The sequence below is a fragment of the Notamacropus eugenii genome, chromosome 2 (assembly GCF_028372415.1).
Source record: "Notamacropus eugenii isolate mMacEug1 chromosome 2, mMacEug1.pri_v2, whole genome shotgun sequence".
Taxonomy (NCBI): Eukaryota; Metazoa; Chordata; class Mammalia; order Diprotodontia; family Macropodidae; genus Notamacropus; species Notamacropus eugenii.
This window is the reverse complement of record NC_092873.1, coordinates 344,502,397-344,523,588: the sequence shown is the minus strand read 5'-3', so window position 1 is coordinate 344,523,588 and position 21,192 is coordinate 344,502,397. Positions and strand designations below refer to the sequence as shown.

Sequence of the window (21,192 nt, the reverse complement as noted above, 5' to 3'; positions counted from 1 at the left end):
AGGAAAGTGGTAGCTTTCAGCCTGCTGCATGAATGAATGGAACTGATGATTAGAGTTGTACTGGTAAAATGATAATGAGAGACTAAAGACAGCTGAGTGGCTCAGTAGATAGAGCACAGGGCCTGGAATCAGGAATATCTGAATTCAAATCAGGCCTCAGACACTTACTAGCTGTGTGACCTTGGGCAAGTCACTTAACCCTGTTTGCCTCAGTTTCCTCATCTGTAAAAGGAGCTAGAGAAGGAAATGGCAAACCACTCCAATACAACAAACAACAACAGAATGTAGCAGTAGGTAGAAACTCTTATCTCACCACCATGTCCTCTTCCATCACCAAAACCTGATGTCCACTGACAACTATTTATTCAAAGCAATGTTAGAAGGTTTTCAAAATGAATTTTAAGTACTTATTTTGGACCTATATTTTTTCTAAATATAAGTATCCTTATGCGGTGATGAGGTGATTCAGTGATATGGAAGGCAGATATCCATTATAAAATATGCCGCTCTGACCAGTCTAATCAAATCTCCTACCCTACCTCTAAATACCTAGATATGGTGATGTAGGTGTTATAAAAAGTGGGAACCTTTAGCAAAAGGCAGAGAATAGGGATGCTGCCGAAGGAGAAAAAAGGCAGTTGGTACATATCATCAGTCTTATGGAGTCTATGGAAGGTGACCAAGAAGAATAGTATACTGTCCCAAGTTCTTTTGTTGGAGTGTTTTACCATTTGTTAATGAGTAATAATGAAACTTTCTTGTCCTTTCTTAAATTCTCATCAAACTATAATGCTTTGAAGGAGTTACATATTATTGGTTAAGCCATTAATTTTCACCATAGATCAGTTTCCTTGAAGATATTACTTCATTTTGTTGTATGATGATATGATTTTTGGTTAACTAACTATTTAAACACACTTCAGTTTGTGGGAAAAGTACTGATTGTGGCAGGCCCTAGGATAAAGTCAGCACAACCAGGAGTCAACCTGACTCTTGTCAAGGATATGAATTTAACTTTTATATGATAATACCAATACTTTGTACAATTTCTAGAGACCTTTACTTGTCCTAATTGATGACTCTCATTGTGGCGATGAATGTGTGCCATGGAATTCAATCATAGAATTCTAAAAGATATTTATGTGTCTTGAACATGACCTAGTTGATTCTCAGATATATAAGATAATCTTACACTTGTCACTTATGCCCTTCCCCCCAACCACTTTAGGTTCACATATACCTGGCCCTCATCCTAGGAGTATGATCCCAATTCCTCTCCTCCAAATAAGTTTTATTTTTTTCTCTTTGGCTTATTGCCCCACTTGGAGTTAACCCAAAATAGATCTTAGGTATGGCTTATGTCTGGTTTCCCCAAAAGTGAGTAGCAGTGTCTTCAACATCTGCACAGGTACTCCAAGTGTAATATAGTAACAGTGTGGAATAGCTTTTATTTCACATAACACAGAAAATGAAAGACACAAAAGCCTATGAGGCTTTCACAGGAGCCTATGAGCAGCTTTTTGTTGTTGTTCAGTTGTTTCCTTGACCCCATTTGGGGTTTTCTTGGCAAAAATACTAGAATGATTTGCCATTTTCTTCTCCAGTTCATCTTACAGATGAGGAACTGAGGCAAACAGGATTGAGTGTCTTGCCCAGGTTCCCAGAGCTAGTAAATGTCTCAGGCTGAATTTGCACTCCCTCACTCCAAGTCAGCTTTCTGTCCGCTACTCCACCCAGCTGCTCCCCCATGGCCAATACAGGAACATAAAGCACTCGTGCAGTCCGTAACTTCCCTCTCCCCCACCCCAGAAGTTAAAGATGAAGCTGAAAGTATTTCTTGGTAAATCATGAAATCTGGATGTTGCCAGTCCCACGACTGCTGTGAGTTGCTTGCTTGAGTCCAAGATGAACTGGGAGTATTTGTTCAGCAATCCCTCAAAGTATCTTTAACTTCTAGGGGGAAGTTATGGACTGCACGAGAGCTTTATGTCTCTATATTGTTCATGGGGGAGCAGCTAGCTGGTGTAGTGGAGAAAGAGCTGGCTTGGAGAGGAGTGCAAACTCCAGTCTCTGACTTGTTCTCAAAAAAGAAGACAAAAAGTCCAAAAAAAGACATCCAAGAACTTCTCTCTCAGGCCTGCTTAGGCAAACACGGACTTTATCTATGTGCTTCTCCTGAAAGTTACCCTTTTCTGCCTGAAGTTGGAGGAGGGAGAAGGGAGCATCATAGAGTGGAAGGAATGCTAGATTTAGAGTCACAGAATCTGGCCTCAAATCATGATTCTGCCACTTACTATCTATGTGACTTTAGGTAAGTCTCTTAAACTCTCTAAGCCTCAGTTTCTTTATCTGTAAACTGAAGGGGTTGGACTGGCTCTAAATCTGTGATCCCCTACCTGCCTCCCCAATACCACTCTCTTGCTGCATTCTAGTCTGTAACTCAAAGGGGGAGAGGAAGCACAGGAAAAGAAAGAATAAAGGGGGAAGGTACAGCTCACTTTTATTGACCACCGAGGAGTTAAGATAGGTTACAGCAGAGCCACAATTCAAATCTGTTACACACAACTCTCAATCCAGAGTTCTTTCTACTGAACAACCATCTCTCCTGCTTTTCTTAATGAATAACCTGATCTGATACACTGCACCTCTTGAAGTAGCAAACTCCCAACAAAACCAGTACTTGAAAATAGCATAAGGAGAGTGATTCCAAGTGTCAGAGGACTTCCTGAAAAAGCCCTTGTACCTTTGAAAAAGGGAAAAATTCATTAAATCATATAATCCTATAACAGATTACTCACTGCCCCTTTGGATTAAGTAGCAAAGTAGTTAAAGAAAGACTCCAGAGTCACATGAAAGAGTCCCATCATGACATCTACTTTCTCCAGATAAGCGACTAAAAGTCATGTTTCCAGTTCAAAAGAGTAATTAGCAAACAAACCTTTTGATAGTTTGGTCCAAATTAAAGATGAAAAGAAAAAACTTTCAAAGTATCTTTTTTTACTCATCATTTTTTTTTATTTTTATTTTTTTAGTAAAAATTGGTTTGATATGTTAAGGTAACCACAGTATTTACCAAGAAATGACATAACCATTTTGAAAAGTACTTGTTAAAGTGACTTATTTTCACAAGTGTAAAAGAAAAAGCTTTGAGGTATTTATCTGTCTGAAAGAATTTCTTGGAATACACACACACACACACACACACACACAGAATCTGACATATGGGACCTCAGCCCCAAGACAGATCAATTAAAGATTTAATGAGTAGTCATTAATGGTTTGTTGTCAACCTAGAGGATCTCCACTGGGTTGTCTTAGGGATTTGTGCTTGGCTCTGTGCTACTTAATATTCTTACCAATAATTTGGAAAATGGCATAAATAGCATTCTTATCAAATCTACAGGTGACGTAGAGTTGTCAGGGATAGTTAATACGGTGGATGCAAGTCAAGATTCAAAAAAATTCTGATGATTGGGGTGAATTTAGGATAAAATGCAATAGGGATTAAAGTAAAGTCTTTCATTTGGATTCAAAAAAAACCTGCTTCACAAGTACAAGATGAGAAATACATGGTTAGACAGGAGTCTGTCTGAAAAAGATAGGAGAGTTTTAGCGGATACAAGTCAGCAGTATGATGTGGTGGCCAAAAAATCTAATGCAGTCTAATTCAAAGAGGAATGCCTTCTAGGAATAATAGGAATGTGCGAAGTCCATGGTACTCTGCCTTGGTCAGACCACATCTGGATATTTTGCTCATTTCCTACCCTGAAATGAATTGTTAAATACCCTGGAAGGTAGGCAGCTAGACGGCATAGAGGATAGAGTCCTGGACCTGAAGTCAGGAATATCTAACTTCAAGTCAGGTTTCGGACCTTTATTTAGCTGTGTGACCTTGGGCAAGTTACTTAGTTTTGTTTAATCAACTGTAATGTGGAGATAATACCTCCAGGGTTGTTGTGAGGATCAAATGAGATAGTGTCGGTAAAGTGCCTGGTGCATAGTCCGTGCTATATAAATGCTAGATCTCCTCATTTCCCTCCCAGCACTCATTTTAGATTTCTTTGGCTTCTTCACCATGCCCCCACCCCACTTACCTTCTGCCTTTTGTAACTAACCTGTTGACCTGAAAAGATCTCTAATGTTCTGTGGTACAAACTATGAATGTAGCCTCTGAAATCTGTGTGCAAAGTGAGAACTTAGTGAGAACTTCCAATTCACAAATAATAGAGAGTGAAGCAATAGAAAACATACTAGAGCCAAGATTATGAAAAGAACTGGGCAGTTCCTGAATAGCCACACAGATGACTTTTCAGCTTGGCCAAAGAAAGCCCATTATTGTTGTTGTATAGTTTCAGTCATGTCCAACTCTTCCATGACCCTTTTGGGGGTTTTCTTGGCAAGGATACTGCTGTGGTTTGCCATTTCCTTCCCCAGCTCATTTTACAGATGAGGAAACTGGGACAAACAGGGTTCAATGACTTGCCTAGGTTCACACAGCTAGTAAGTTGTCTGAGACTGAATTTGAACTTGGGAAGATGAGTTTTTCTCACTTCAGGCCTAGCCCATCTAGCTGCTGAGGAAGCACATAAGAAGTGTGTTTGGCTGGAGGGGTCTACAGATTGTATGAAAGAGGTAGAGAAGTAACCCGAGATGAGAACAAAAGCTGAAGTCCAATATGACTGACTGATAATGAAGACACACTATTGACTTTGAAGAGGAGTATGATGCAGATAGGTCCTATCAGTATATTGAATATATTCAACAGTATATTGAAGGGGAAAGAAGTGGGAAGAGAAGTCTGGTAGACTAAGGCTCAGCTTTAGTATTTAGTAGTGGACAGGCATAAAGAGACTAGACACATGCTGGCAATTTGTGTTTTAATTAGCCCCACGATTTGTGGAAGAAGAAAAGCAAGAATTGGCAACAGACAGCAGTAGGATAGGAGGGTGAAAAAGGAACCCACAGTGTGGCACCAAGCTTTCCAAGATGGAAAGAATGACACCCCTAACACTAATTTTAAAATAGAAGACGAAGACTTAAGCACATTTGGTGACGGAAGGGAACAGAGACCCCTTTTCACCTTCTTTCATTTCAGTTTTCTGAGATACTCTCATATCAGGAAACCATGAAAAGAAAAGAGAATACTTGGGCTTAAAAAGGTAGATTTATGAGGTATCTATTTTGATTATAGATGATAGCATATGAATAAAGAGCTCTCTTCCCTCAAAGGAAAAAATAGACTCAAAATACATTCTGCATTGAAATTACACATTTCATTCAGCATTTGCAAAATGATAAGGATATAGAGCTATAGGCAAAGATGCCCTGTATCATAGATTTAGAGCTGATAGGGACCCTAGCAGTGATCTAGTACAACCTCTTCATTTAATAGTTCAGAAAAATGAGTCCCAGAGAGATTATTACTTTCCCAAGAGTGACAAATTTAGGATCTGAATCTAGGTCCTCTATCGCTTTTTCCATTGTACTCTACTTCATCAGCCTCATTGGTTATTATAGGACAAGTGTGGTACCTCAGTAATTAACTAGAGCATTTTGGATCAAAAAGTAGACATCCTATTTCTTAGTAAAAGTTCAGTGGATTCTTTCATCTCTGTGGGTTGTAGAGACTTTGTGAAATGGGCCCTTCATCTGGAAGTGTCCCTGACCTAGAGATTTCCTTCCAACCATAGACCCAGTTGCATAGATCCTCTGTGGCTTAACAACATCTGAGTCATATAATGCTGGGGAAAGTGAAGGCAGGGAAGGTTTCTGTGAGAGAACTATAATCAGGGCAGCAGAACTTAGGTTAATTCTCAATGCTTCATATCCATTGTTCTTTCTACTATATCACATTGTTAACTACATGCAAATATACTATAGATGAAAATTTCAGTTCAAGACTCATTTTCTATACTCTTCTCAAAAGTATGTTAAGTCACATGGGAGTACTTTAGAATCTATTCTGGGGCAGTCTGGTATAGCTGATAGAGACCTGGCTATGGAATCAATACCTCTTGGGGTTCAAGTCTGACATACTTCCTATGTGAACCTGGACAAATCACTTAACCTCTTGGTGCCTCCAAGAAACATTTGAGACCCCTAGGTTGCAGAGCAGATGCAGTTCTGCACTGATAGATGAAATTTCCTGACCAAGAGTTTCTTACAGCAGTGAAACCAAAGGTTGATCCCACTTGTAACTCATTCCCATGCCTGGTGACTTTGCACAGCCCTCCCTCACTTAAATCCAATTCACCTGCATGTCATGGCATCACCTACAAGATGGCATGGTCCTCTTTGAGAATGAAGGCCAAACAACCCATGCCACACCTAAATAAATGAATCAGTAAAAGAATCCATTAGGCATTAGTGTAAAAGTGAAATAAGATACAGTTCTTTGTATGTTTGTGTCTCTAATAAGAGAGGAGTGCCAAATGAGTTACTGGCTGCTTCTTAAGTGTTGATTATCAGGCGTGCTAGTTGTGAAAATGTGTCTCTTCTTCCAAGAGCCCTTTCTGATGCCTTCTACATTAATCAGTTAGGGTCTGAGATGCGTCCGATGAGATGTCTTCTTTCTCTTTTCCTGTAACAATGGGTTATGCTGTGATATTTTTTCCTCTTCCACCTTTTCACTTAAAAGACTGAGAAGCTGTTATGAGCAGGTATGTTGGTGGATTGGGGGAAGCCGGAAGGCAAATTTGACTGGTCAGATCCCTATAGTAAAGACTGGTGGAGACAAATGGAAGTATGTTGTTTGCTTCATGCTTCAGTAGGTCCCCCAGTTTTGTCTACAGCCAGTAGTTAGGTGTCTGTACTAACTCTGCTTTCGGATTCAAAACTTAATTCAGCAGAAAGTTCTTATTATCAAAATTGAGAGAATGAAGGGAAACCATTATCTGGCACCTACTGTCTGACAAAAAGCCTTTTTACATTTATAAAGTCACATTTATTTTAAGGCTATACTCAAAACAATAAGTCAGATTGCACATTTTCCCCATGTTTACCAAAACCCCTAGAGGGCTAATTTGAAAGTTGAGAGGCCAAGATAGAGCAGTAACTGAGACATTTGGCTCACTGGAGGCTTGTTGATATGGCAGAGAAAAAGCAACACCAGTGGCCTTTTCAAAAAGATCACATGGCACTAATCCACCCTTAGCTACTTCAGTCAGGATTTCAGATGCCGATAACAACATAAAAACATTCTTAGAAATATGGAGGCCATGTTGTTATTAATATTCTTTTCTGGGTGGTAAAGTTCTCAAGTGCTATATTTAAAATGAAAGTAGAAAGAGCAGTCTTAAGATTTTTTGTTGGAGGTCTAATAGGTAGCTGCCTAGACAAGCAGAATGAAGGCCAGGGGGAAATACATAATTATTTATTCATTTATTTATTTATGCTTGATTTGTGTGTGTATGTGTGTATGTACATATAGACATAGATACAGATAGATAAATATATATGATATGTATATACACGCTTGATGCACAGTACTAATTATACTAAAGAAAGGATCAGTCCCAGATTGGTCTTGGAATATAAATCTGAAGCCAAGTAGGACTGTTGAGTGGACACATATGTCCTTTAACCTGCTTTAAGTGAAACTTCAAGAAAAGGAGGCTGCCTGCTCAATTTCCATATTAGTCCGGGTTGAGTGTATTGTTCTGATCAATATATTTCAGTGTATCTGTGGTTTCGGAAATGGACATAAGCAAAGGCCACAACTTATCTACATCTCACCCCATATAATTGTTATTCATGGTCTTTCATAGATGATCCTGAGAAAACTGTACTCAATATAAACTATGTATCAAGCATTTATTTTCTTTACACACAAAAATACTAAAAGACAAAAGACTTCACAGCATACATTGATGGAGTAACTTAAAACAAAATTCATTAACAACTCTTGTTAAAATCTTTAGGAAATCTGATAAACCTCATCTAAAAATGAAGCTACGCAGATCTGCTGATTAGGCATTTTACATTTCACCTCAGCTCTAAGCTGTGTCCTTCAAAATACATATCTTCAGGCAAACCAGGACAGTAGCTTGGAGTCCATCTCTTGTCTCTGGCTGACTTCTCCAGTTCAGAAGTTTCCACTGCTGCCATTTAGCTCCACTCATTGGACCTTTTACCTCTGGAATACACAAGGTTGCCTCCACACTTAGACATATTCAACTCAAGGATGATATTTAATCCGCTACTCAGGCAAAGAAAAACAAAGGAGTATTGGACATGGTGACCAGGGATACAATCAGTGTCTTCAGAGAAGTGTCAGGTCTCTGTGACTTCAAGAAGCTAAAAGAAGCATAAGAGAAAGAGTTTTTATATGAAAGGAAATCTGTTTAAAATAGAACAGAGTTTCTACAAGACATAAAGGAAGAATTGGATAGGGACCTGGAAGAAAAAAGGCTAATGTGTATATATACGGAAATATAAAGAAAATACTCCCTAGTAAGCGGGTTTTATTAAATATATAATTTATTTATTTTTCAGTTTTCAACATTCATTTCCACAAGAATTTGAATTCCGAATTTTTTCCCCATCTCTCCCCACCCCCTACCCCAGGACGACATGCACCCCATACACCCCTTCCTCAGTCTGTTCTCCCTTCTGTCCACCCCCCTTCCCCATCCCTCTCCCGTCTTTTTCCTGTAGGGCAAAAGAGATTTCTATACCCCATTTAATGTACATCTCATTTTCCAGTTGCATGCAAAAACAATTTTTAACCATTCTTAAGGCTTTGAGTTCCATATTCTCTCCCTTCCTCCCTCCCCACCCACCCTCATTGAGAAAGTAAGCAATTCATTGTAAGTCATACATGTGAAGCCATGGAAAACACTTCCATAATAATCCTGTTGCAAAAAGATTAACCACATTTCCCTCTGTCCTGCCCTCCATTCATTCTATTCTCTCCCTTGACCTGTCCCCCCACAATAGTGTTTGCTTCTGATTATCCCTTTCCCCAATTTGCCATCCCTTCTGTTATCTTCCCTCTCCTGTCCCCTTCTGCCCTGCCTTCCTGCAGGGTAAAATAGATTTCCATACCCAACTGAGTGTGTGTTATTCCCTTCTTAAGCCAAATCCCATGAGAGTAAGGCTCACTTATTGCCTTTCATCTCCCCCCTTTTCCCTTCCATTTTAAAAGCTCTTTCCCATTGTAAAAGCCCTTTCTAGGTAAGGAAGTTTTGATGTGGTTAGCCTATAACTCAGAATCTCAATGTCCATAAGGCATTATATTGTCTTTGATAATGTTTTAATTTTTTTCCTCTGAATAGGAAGTGGTGAATGGGACAGGAGTAGGAGAATGGAAGGCAGGGAAATGGCAAGATGCTTGCATTGGTAAAGTCCTAGATGGTTTGAAACTCCATCAGGAACTAACTAGATAAAGAGTGTTGAAGTGTTTGGCTTATTCATTCCAGGTTACAGTTCTTTCTCACCTTCCTGGATATGTTAAAAATGTGGTATATTCTTGGCTCTTTACCTTATAGGCACCATATGGATACAAAAATGATCTTGACAGAAACTGAGGAGTACATGTTTGTGACACTAGTAATGGTGAAAAAAAAGTTGAAAGGAATGTAACTGACTGCCTTGAGTCTGGTGCAAACATACTTTAAACAGTGAAGAAGCCCTCATAGCCCTTCCACCAGGCCAGACAGAGTGAGGGCCCTTCTCTGTCACAGTTATTAGAGACTGCACTGCTACTGAAGACTGTTACAACTGTCAGTGCCAGTAGTTTAAAGCCATGTACAATCAGAGCAATTTGTTTTAAATTCGTTGCAGTTTGATAGAAATAATTGTACTTCATAACAATTTTTAATGTCCTCATTGCTTTGCTCCCACTGTGAAAGCCTCAATGACTACTTTGCTCGGAAAAAGTCATTTGAAGCAACAGAATTTTCCGTATGTCCTTTGAGAGGCCAAAGGAAACAAGTGCCAAAATATAAAGGTAAAATATTCTAAGTGTTTGGCATGTATCATATGAAAAGAAAATGTGCTTTAGTCCCACCAGAAAAATACAGAAGTAGTCCTATTGTGGACTAAAGACATCTCCCCGGTAGATATTACAGGAAAATTCTTATAGCAAGCAATGCTTCCAAGATCCCCAAAGTAAATCATTCTTATTTCTTGATTATGTTTTGCTATCAGCTGTAGCCATTGGATAGTTCTAGTCCCACCTGCCTTTAGTTCAGCATTCTGATTTAAACAGAACAAAAGAAAAAAAAAACCTCCATCTTAAATCTTGTGGAACAGTTACACAAAACAAAATTAAGAATATTTCTTCAGTTATCACACATTTTTTTATATCTTGCCATGTTTATCATTTACTGTAAGTCCTGTGTTCTATGATTCTTCCTTCTAGTGCGATTTGCGCCTTATAGACCTCCAGACATCTCCCTGAAGCCACTGCTCTTCGAAGTACCCAGCATTACCACAGAGTCTGTATTTGTTGGCCGAGACTGGGTTTTCCATGAAATAGATGCTCAACTACAGAGTGAAAATGCCAGCGTGAACCAGGGAGTAGTGATTGTTGGAAACATTGGATTTGGCAAAACTGCTATTATCTCCAGGCTGGTGGCCCTCAGTTGCCATGGTACACGGATGAGACAGATCGCCTCAGACAGTCCACATGCTTCTCCTAAACGTATGTACTTTTGTGTGTAGAACTCTATGCTAGCAGCATTCTTATCATGCATATACTAGTATGTGTATCCTTTTCATTTGATCTGTAAAATCTGAACTCTGTAAGAATACCCTTAATCTAGAATGAACAGAGAGAATTTTGTGTTCAATCTATATCTAATATACATATCCAGCAGTCAGTCCTCCATGGCCAAGATACTCCTGCCCATGGCAATTGCATCCTACTCCTATGTGCATAGGCTCATGGCTAGAGAGCTGGAAGGGACATGTTGGAGGTCCACTTCTCCAGCCCTTTCATTCTAAAGATGCAGAAACTGAGGTCTGGAGAAGTAAAGTAATATTTCCTAGGTCATACAAGTGGAAGCTTAACTGAAATATGCATCCAAGTACTCTTCCTCTAATGCCAACCCCTTTTACACTATAAATAGGCTCCCACATTTAGTCTAATTGCAGCTGAAAAAATCTTGCCTATGTCCTTACCCTGCTGGTTGCATTCTGAACTTTGGATAAAGAGTGTAGCAGTTGCCTGCCGAGCCTTTTCACACCTATTTTTCTTTCTGCTTCCTTGTTAGCTTTGAAACCTTTGCTCAGTCTGAGATCTTATCTCTGCTTACAATATAGCAGTATAATCTGTTTACTGCCTTCATTTCCTGACTATTGATGTGAATTGTTGCATTGCCTAGGATTGGCCATCATCCTTGACATTTTTCTTCTGCCTCCCTTGTGGAAAATTGCTCTGCTGTCTTCTGTGTTCATTCCTCTCCCAACCCCAGCCTGGCACAGGTAGGGTGTGAGAGCAATAGAGATGCTATGACAACCTTTAGAAACCCTGGAGGAAGCCAGAATAGCCAGTTCTCTGAGCAGGTCCAGATACCACTTCCCCCTTCCCTCACCACACCTGTCTTGCCTTGGTATTCCCCATGTTAGTAGCTCTGAAAATTAAGCCAGAAAAGGTCATAATCATTTTTATGAGTTTTACTCTTTAAAATGACTAAGGCCATGCCTACTGTACATAAGTAGTTAGAGATATAAATATATCTCACAGAACTGACCGATCTTTCTGATCCATTTCTGCACAACTAATTGGAACAACTGTTACATTTGACACAGTTAAGATGATTGAAAATCCCGGACTTACCAATTTTTCATATGCTGCTAGGTTTTAAATTTCTCTCATCAGTATGAACTGTGGGGTAGAAGGGATAGCAGAGTGTAGAATAATGGGTCCATTTGCATAGGATTCTTCCTGTCCAAAATGATAGTGGAAACTGTTCCTGTTAAACAGCAATCTCATGTCTGTAGAGGTGATTTTTTTTTTTTTGTCTAGGCTAGTGTGACATATACGTCATGGCTAAAGGCCAAATTTGAGCAAATGTCTTCACAGACTAATAAATACAACTGTTACTGCATATGTGATATTATGTGTGTGAGAAAGAAAGCTCAGCCTAGAATCAAAATTCTCATCATCTCACAGTTGGTTCTCATCTTGGCTCCAACATATCCAAGGACAAGTTAGTCTGGATCTCATTTTGGTCATCTGTAACATGGGGATCATGATGCTTGCACTGTCTGTTTCACAAGCTTGTTATGAGAAAAGTATCTCTGTAAACCTTAAATTCCTACAGAAACAGAAAATTATTATTGTGTGAAAACACTGAATGATAATGCTGTGGAAATGTAAAACATTTGCAATTCACAAATCTTTGTGTTATTCAGATACATTTTCTTTTACTTATGGCCAGTAATGACTATAATAGAATGAGATAGATGACTGTCATTGACTAAAATAATTATAAAGAAAACCTAGATAAACAGATTTTCTAATAGTTGTTTGAGTTTACATCTGTGATAGAGATATGTATGTATATATAATTTTCATGCATATTGAATGGATACAAAGACATGAGAAGTAATTACATATAACCAAAATGATAGTACTGCACCTAAATCGGAGAAACAACACAACTGCCTACTTTTCTGTTTTTAATTTAGTTTATTTTTTCAATTAACAAAAATTGGTTTTTTTCTCCCTCATTAAAGAAAAACTTGCAACAATATGATTAGACAAATGCAAATTAAAGCCACTGTTATGCTCCCAATTGATCCATCAGATGGGCACAGTTGACGAAAAAGAAAAATGAGAAGTGTTGGAGAGGCTGCAAGAAAACAGACTCATTAATGTACTGTTAGTGGAACTTTGAATTGGGCCAGTCATTTTAGACGGCAATTTCAGAGAGCAATTTTCAGAAGTTTTCTAGAGAAGAATATTCCACAAGTCTTCCTAGAAAGAAGTTATGATCTCCCAATTTGCCACTTGGAAGTTCACTTTTTAAGGTGTGATTTAGAACCTTTCAGTCATTTTCCTTGCATTTCAGTATTTTTTCAGGTCTTTCTTTTCTTTGCCATTTAAAAAAAGAAATCAAAATCAATTTCTTGGTTGTATTCATGCAATATATCCAAGCTGCATTCTGTCTCTCATCCCACAATAAATTTCATTAGTAAGGCACAGGAAACCAAAATCCAGCACTCTTTCTATATGCCACATGCACAATTATAGTTATAACTATTGTTCTGTATTAGCAGAATTCTGCAAAGAACCCTAGTTGATGAATTTGTTGTAACAGTGCTCCCTTTTCATAGACATTTATCCATATTTGGCCTTTAGTTATAATATATATGCCACACTAGCCCAGACAAGCAGAAGTAGAAAAACAAAACTCTCTAGACAATACTAACGTGGGATCCCTGTTAACAGTAACACCTTCCACTGCCAATTTAGGATAGGAAGAACCCAAAATAAATGAAACCACTATTCCATACTGCCAAGCCATCCACCCCATGAGTTATACTACTGAGACAAATTTAAAACCCAGCAGCACATGGAAAACTGGTAAGTCAAGGATTTTCAACCATCTTAACTATACCAAACATAACAGTTGTTCCAATTAGTTGTGCAGAAGTGGATCACATACACACACACACACTCACACACTCTGTCCCACAAGGCTTAAAACTTCATCAGGACATTTGGGAGTGTGTGTGTGTGTGTGTGTGTGTGTGTGTGTGTGTGTGTATGTGTATATTCACTTTAAAGGGTAAAACTCACAAATGAATATGACTCATTGAAGCAACCTTTACTGGGTTAATTTCTAGAACATGGAGGTTACTGAAGCAGGACAAGGGGGAATCATCTTGCCTAAAAAGTTAGATTATGTTTTTTGGCTTCCCCCAGTGTTTCCAAAAATTAGATCAAGGGACCATGAATCTGTTATCGTAAATAGGAATGTGATATGTAGTCTCAAAAGGAAACATAGTTAAGGTAATTGCAAGAGTACTGGACTGGAAGTCGAGTGATTTTACACACTTAGGTGCAAAATGGTACCTCATATATAAATTGATGTGGTTGAGTTAAATGATTTCCAAGGTGCTTTTATTTTTTCTGATTCTGTGAACATACTTCTGTCAAAAGTTATTTCACACCCTTATCTGATCATCTTCCTTTCAGTGTTTAAATAGGCATAATACTAAATCATTTTTATCTGAGTAGTCAAAAAATTTAATATTTGAGTGAGTTGGAAGGAAAACCAGAGCACTGATAATATGTGACTTCAGATAAGAGGCAAAATAAGTATCCTGCATGACCAGGAATCAGCAAGAAGATCTGCATAAGCCTAAGGGAGAAACAGCCTAATATGCTTCCCAAATCAAAAGCTCAAACAATATAATAGTTAGTGAAATCCAGTGAGAAGAATCTCATGACCCTCAGTGTTCAGAATCTTTTCTCTTGTGCATTTCCCAGAACGCTGCAGCACTCTTATGGGGTGAGTTGAGAGTCTACTTCTTTGGGACATCACAGAAACACTTAGATTCACCCTGGTTTTCTATCATAAATCTTGAGAAAGTATCTGTGGAGAAAGAGTATATGAAAAACACTAATCAGGGTACCCTGACCACAACTGTTTCCTGCAACTTAGAGACCTTTTAGAATAATTCCTATTCTTGGCCAAATTACAATTTATACTTTTTTGTCAGTGCAATTGGACCCAAAGAAATAAGGCAAAAATGTGACCCTTAGGTCACATAAAGCAACCTTGGGGTGTAAGTTTTACTAAAATAGTTAAATAGTCCCTGATATTTACAGCAACGGTATTTTTAATAAGAATGGTGTGTGTAAAACCAGCTGAGTATTAGCAAAATGGGACTGATGTAGGGCTCAGATTTTTTTGTGTTTGAATGATCTTCCAACGAAGTATTTAACAGACATTCTCACCCTTGACCCTTGATAGCAGTGATATAACTGTGATAAAGAAACGGGTAGAAATTCCCAAAGTTGTCCTACTGAGAGCTGCCTGCTTACCCCTCTGCCTCATCTACCGTTCATTCTTTTGCCCTTACCTCCTCCACTCTCTTCAGTGCTACTGTGGAAGATATGAATTAGCTTAGGTACTGTAGCTGCTGGCTCTCTCCTTCCCCCCTAGACACGTCACCTCAGCTGACACCCCCTCCCTGTCATTTTCCTGGGCCCACAGAGCAGGCCGAAGGAGGGGCAAGAAAGCGTAGAAGTTGCCAAGACAGGCACTGGGCTGTCATCCGATTTCCCGCCTACACTTTTCCTTTACCTCTAGCACACCCTTCTTTGCACAAAGAATGCACACACGCACATTTTGTGGGAAATGATGTTATAGCTTACTCAGATGTTAATGTATGGCTGTAATATTTACATAAGTTAAAGAAGCCTGAACCATATATCTATTCCCTACCCCCAACAAGTACACACACACACACCCCATTAATAGCCCCATTGTATTCCTTAGCTTAACTTGACGTTTATTAACAGCTGCCAGTGCCCTTTGTAGGAGAATAAAGGAGGTGGATTAGGGATGCAGCTGCTGTAGGAACAGCCCCTGCTCTCTCCCACTCTCATCTCAGCACTTTGGTATGCCATTTTCCCGCTTCCCACCTGCTGACTTCCTACTGCATCTTCTGTGTTCTCGTTGTTCTCTTTCAGCATAATTGGACACAGGCTCCCTAGGTAGAGAGGAAGCTATCTCTAAGATTCAAGAGCAAGAAGGGTTAAAGCACCACAGTACACACTCTTTAGGGGACTTGAGTGTAGAAAGGAGAAGACAGCAGAGTTGAAGCAGTGACTACCAGACGCTGAACTTGCCTCCATTTTCACTTTCTAAAATGCATCATAGTTTGTCACCAATAATGATAACTTACATTTAGCACTATCCACATAACAGTCTTATGATAGGGGTAGTGAAATTATGGTTAAACCCATTTACAGATTGGAAATCATCTCAGGTTGTGACTTGACCAAGGTCACATATCTCATATCTAGGCAAGTGTCAGAGTCAGGAGACAAACGGATCTAATGACTCCAAGACCAGTGCTCTCTCTACCATGTCAGATGTGATTCCCAACGTACTAAAGCTTTCTTCTCTCTTTTACAAAATTTCTAAAAGTGCTACTTTTGGCCCTCAGCCACTTACTCACTAACCACCTAGTAGTAGGCCTTGAATAAAGGTTTGCTGAATTTAATTGAATCTAAAGAGGAAGGGATCAGATTAGACAATCGAGAGAGGTAGGCAGATCCATACCCTTGCTCTGCCTTCAACTCCACAGTGCTGGCAGCCAAAAAGAGAGTTGAACATATATGTTGGCATCCATTTTTAAGGTGTTGTGCATATTTATGTACAGTGAGGTGCGAATCACTTGGGATGAAGTAAAATGATTAAATTTATTGACTTGTATAATGAAACTTTACAGTTTTTTGCATCTTTAAGAACTTTTAATATGTCATATGTCCTCTTTTTGCTACAGTTGTTTTACACAATTTGTTATTGAGTCCACAGAATATTGAGACATTTTAAAATTCTTCATGAAATCACACTTTTATTATATTGGATATTAAATGCATCTTTGACAAATATCCCTTTTTTTCCAAGTCTAGTCTTGGTTATAGCCCTTGCATTTTCAATGTGACTTAAATAAAGTGAGTTCCCAGGATACTGAAGCATATTTGTTTATGTATCACATGGATAAAATTCTTCACTTTTGTTGGCATGTGTGGCATATTGTATATAACCATATTGTAGTATTCATTTTGCAATATTGCATCTCTGGGAATTTCTATAATTCTGGTATAATTTCCTTTCTCAATATGTCAATGTATTTATTAAATTTCATCATTTCCTCAATTAAGTACAAGACTTCTAGGCCTACTGAAAGTAAAACATCCTTAAATCTTTTGTGAGTCATTTTTTTACTCTCTGATAAAAGTGCCCGGATCTTATATAGTCATTTAGACTTCTGAAAATGATTTTGGTATTAGCACTGAATGAAAAAGTGAGTTTCATGAATAAGAATCACAATATTCCATCTTAAGTCATTGAGTTTTTTAATTGCCTCACCTGTGACAACCATTTTTTCTTTATAACAGTGATTGGCAGGATTTTTTTTGTTGTTTTATTTTGTTTTTTACTGGTCTTCTTAATGTTCTTCCAACTTAAAGAAGTTGCCTTTCTGTAAAGGAGTCAGTAATAATCCATCCATGTGCCACTTTCCTCTGAAGAGTTCAGTTTGTTTTCTGAGGATTTATTGGGCTATTTCATAACATTAGTTTTCAGTTCCTGTTGTTAGTTTTAATTTTCAGCTGCTCTTTCCTTTGTGCTTTGGTGCAATTGATCCTGTTCTGTTTTGGCCCGGAATGATCCTTGAAAGACCTGACTTCCTCATACTAACAGAGACTTCAGTATTTCTAACAATTACTGAGGTGTTCTCTTTTGAAGTTGCAACTTTTGCACATATTTCTTAGAGTAATATGCATTCTTTAAAGTCACAGAATTAAAAACACAACATAAGAGAACAGTAAAACAGATATGTATGGTATGAAATCCAGCCCTCAGCTGACAAAGAACCAGCTCAAGGTGGGAAAACCAACTGTCTGATGAAGGTCCGATGTTCTCAGCATCAGCCATTCTGGTGTCATCGGTACAGTCATATTCATTGCAGGCAACATACACAACATCTACACAGAACCTAAGTTCAGAGTTCACTCTTCCTCTACTTGTGTGACCTTGGTCAAGTTATTTATCTCTGGGCAACAGCTTCCTCATAAGTAACCTATAATCCTCAGGTGAACTCCCAAGGTTCTCTCAAGCTGTCACCCCCCAGTCCTAGAACATTATAGCAGTTGTTAAGCCCATTTCAAAATCTTCAGACCTCCATTCTTTCTGACATTAACTTCTCATTGCTTTAATACAGATGTGGATGCCAACCGAGAGCTGCCACTTACTCAGCCACCTTCTGCCCATTCTTCTATCACCAGTGGAAGCTGCCCAGGAACTCCAGAAATGCGCAGACGACAAGAGGAAGCTATGAGGAGACTTGCCTCCCAGGTATAATACAGTTCCACTGGCATCAGTCTTCTTGTCATATTAGTAGGGGAAAATCACTAGTCCCTTAGGAATAAGTAGGATCTTGTAGAACTCTGCCAAGATGATGAGGAGAAAGGTTTTTCTGAAACTTATCATCTTTGCTATTCCTGGAAACTTGTTCCTAATTCTTAAAATACTTTCTGGATGTGTTTCCTGGCACTGAAGAAGGGGGATGACCTAAGTAATATCTTCTAGATTTCTAAGTTTTATTTATATAAGGGGCAGAGGAAGAGAGAAGTTAAATATCAAACTCATCCTGAGTCACATGGTCAGCATTATTATAGAATGTAGAGTAGTAGATCTAGAAGGGACCTTAGTGATCATCTCATCCAGTTAGGCGAAATGGCTTGCCCAAAGGTCACCCAGGTAATTTAGAAACCAAATTATCTCTCCCACTTTAACATTTCTTCTGCTACACCATTTTGAAGATCCCCTGTCTAGCCAAGATGAATTCTTTTCAATGTTTAATCTGTAAGTCTATAAGTAATACAATGGAGGTGGAAAGTTTAACTTTACCATATATTGCACATGGTTGATTTTTCAGTTGCTTTTTATGAAAGCACCAAAAAAACACACCAAACCCTGAATATAGCCTATATGATTATATTAAGAAGAGTAAACATTTTTACTCCAGACTCAAGCTACAGGCTAGAAAAGTCTTAACATTTAAGGGCACACAACACATATGTTGAAGAACAAGAATGTATTCAAACTAATAGGTGCCAGGAGTGAAGGAAGTGAGAGGAAAGAAGAAAAGAAACTCTCCAGATCACTTGTTTTTCCTAAAGAAGTACTTATATTTATATTTTATCGTCTCAGAAAAGTACCCCAAACTGTCAGTATTTGTTGTTCTCTTGTTATAATTGTGCATTAAGCTCATCAAAGCAACATAGATGTTCCAAATAAACTAAATTATTAACCACTTCAAAAACCAAATTTATTTACTTGGCAAAATCACTTAGATTCTCTGTCTGGCAACAATAATGATAAGCTTCAAGGATAACCTCAAATTGAATAAACTGGAATTTCTAACAGCCACATATTCTTGTATTTTTCTATGGGTGAAGGAGGTCTCAGATTCTAGTTATTTTATGTAAAAAGATGATTGACAGTGGTATTCCCCAGCTTTGTCACATTAAAAAGCACCCCATCACATTATAAACCTACCATCCCCATTGTGACCGAATCATCCGTAAATAGGATGTTGGAAACAGTTATTTCTGAAACTTCCTACTATAGTACAGCCCTGTTTATCCAGCTTCTTCCTGCAAGAATCGTTGATTCATCAAGGTGTTAAGCTGTATGAACTGGCATGTGACATGTAGTCCGTAGAGTCCAAGAGAACAAAATAGTTAATTCATTCCTGGTGGAAAGCCTAAGGGTGACAAATAGTACAGTGTGCTTTCTTTCCACTACTATATGTCACATCTTTCCAGTCCTTTACCTGGCTAGAAGGACCCCACAAATCTCTCAGGATTGTCTGAATTTTTATTTGCCATTATATGTACAACTAATTTTTTTTTAAATAGGCCAGTGTTCAGCATCAGTTAGTGAGTTGCACATTAGTATCAATATCCATTTAAAGAATAATGACTTTTCAGTTGAGTGTTAGCATCTTTCCTAATGACCAAGTAAACTAAACAGAAAAATGACAGCAAAACAAACCTTCCTCTTTTTAGTAAAGAGATAGGGTGCTACTCTTTATGTCTTAAAGAGGCAAGAGGTGAAGTGTGCTATATGCTCTCAGACACAATGCTATATTGATTGGTTTTGCTTATTTTTCTTTATTAAAGGAAGCAACTATAGTGGAAAAAACAAATGCAGCAAAGCATCTTTTAAAAGTAATTAATTAAACTGTCTACCTTCCAAAATGGGGGATAGTCACATATCTGTGTCTGTATATACACAAATATATATGTGTGTATACATGTAATATGTATGTGTGTATATATAGCTATACTTCCATTAAATATCATATAATAAAAGTCTTTCCTAGAGTGTCAGTCTGGATACATGAGACTACATATTATAATTGTTTCAGAGCAGCAGCCAGCTATCTAGTATCAAGTCAACAGCAAAAACTTTAGCAATATGTTCTTTAAACACAACACTTTTCAGCTTAGTTACAGTTTGGATGAGATAAGTATTAAAAACATACCTTTAAAGCTGCCTTATTAATATGGTACACAAACTTCTTAGAAACAGACACTGGGTAACTCAGTGGCCAGCAATGAATAATAGACTTGCCACTTATTGCCAAGCCACTGCTTGGTTTTTATCAAAGCCTCAGAATTATTTCATGTACCAAATATGTTTTGCTTGTTCTTAGGGAGTCAAATTAGATGTGCTTCATAGAAACATGGTTCATGTTAAAATTATTTATTTTTCTTTATTAATATGTAACTGTTAATGTATTAGAGTAACTTAGCAACCTTTCCTAAACTGGTTTATAGAAGTATTAAAAGCAAAAGTCTCTGTTGATTTTCAATGCATTGTAGCCAAATGGTCTCATATGCAAAATTGCCACCAGGATAAGAAAAATTTCTATGAATGTCTGCTTGGTTACCTGAGGTGAAGATATTTTGTTAGCTTTGGGAATTTAACATGTAAACTCTTCCCATTTGAAGGACTGTTTGCTGGAGATCAAAACTTAACCTAGTGTTGCTCCTTAGCTTGATCAGTTAAAATAGGGATGTGCTTCTTATGAAAATTAATGTGATAAATGAGGCCTCAAATCTATTAGGCTTTTAGATACCTGCCAGTCCAATCTGCAGGTCAATTTTCTAATCAGGGAAACCTAGCATTTTTTAAAAGAGCAATCAGTTGCTGCTATAATATTCAGAGTTGTCCCTGACTCAGTTCTTAGATTGGAAAACTAATCCATCAAAAATAAGCTGATTAGAGAAAAAAGCTAATTTGAAGAAATACCACTGAAACAAGAAAAGCAAGCCCTTTTTCCAGGAAATATTATGTAAGTACAAGAGCGAATGTCATCATTCTCAGGGAGTTAGTCCTTCCCCACCTCAGTATCGTGGTTTCCAAATTTGTCATTGTTACTAAGAGACCTGTCATCCAGAGGATTAGATTGTATTCATTCTGGTGGTTG

The 21,192-nt window shown here is 38.1% G+C and overlaps 1 protein-coding gene across 13 annotated transcripts in view; it reads left to right on the top strand.

Moving 5' to 3' along the window:
- The window catches only part of TANC2 (tetratricopeptide repeat, ankyrin repeat and coiled-coil containing 2), a 551,137-nt gene that overhangs the window by 432,526 nt on the left and 97,419 nt on the right, over nucleotides 1–21,192 (top strand). For all 13 annotated transcript variants that reach the window (XM_072645876.1, XM_072645869.1, XM_072645875.1 and 10 more), the window contains 2 exons: nucleotides 10,364–10,645; nucleotides 17,914–18,047. In XM_072645876.1, coding sequence (XP_072501977.1) covers nucleotides 10,364–10,645; nucleotides 17,914–18,047 — 416 coding nt within the window. The remainder of the gene's footprint in view (nucleotides 1–10,363; nucleotides 10,646–17,913; nucleotides 18,048–21,192) is intronic.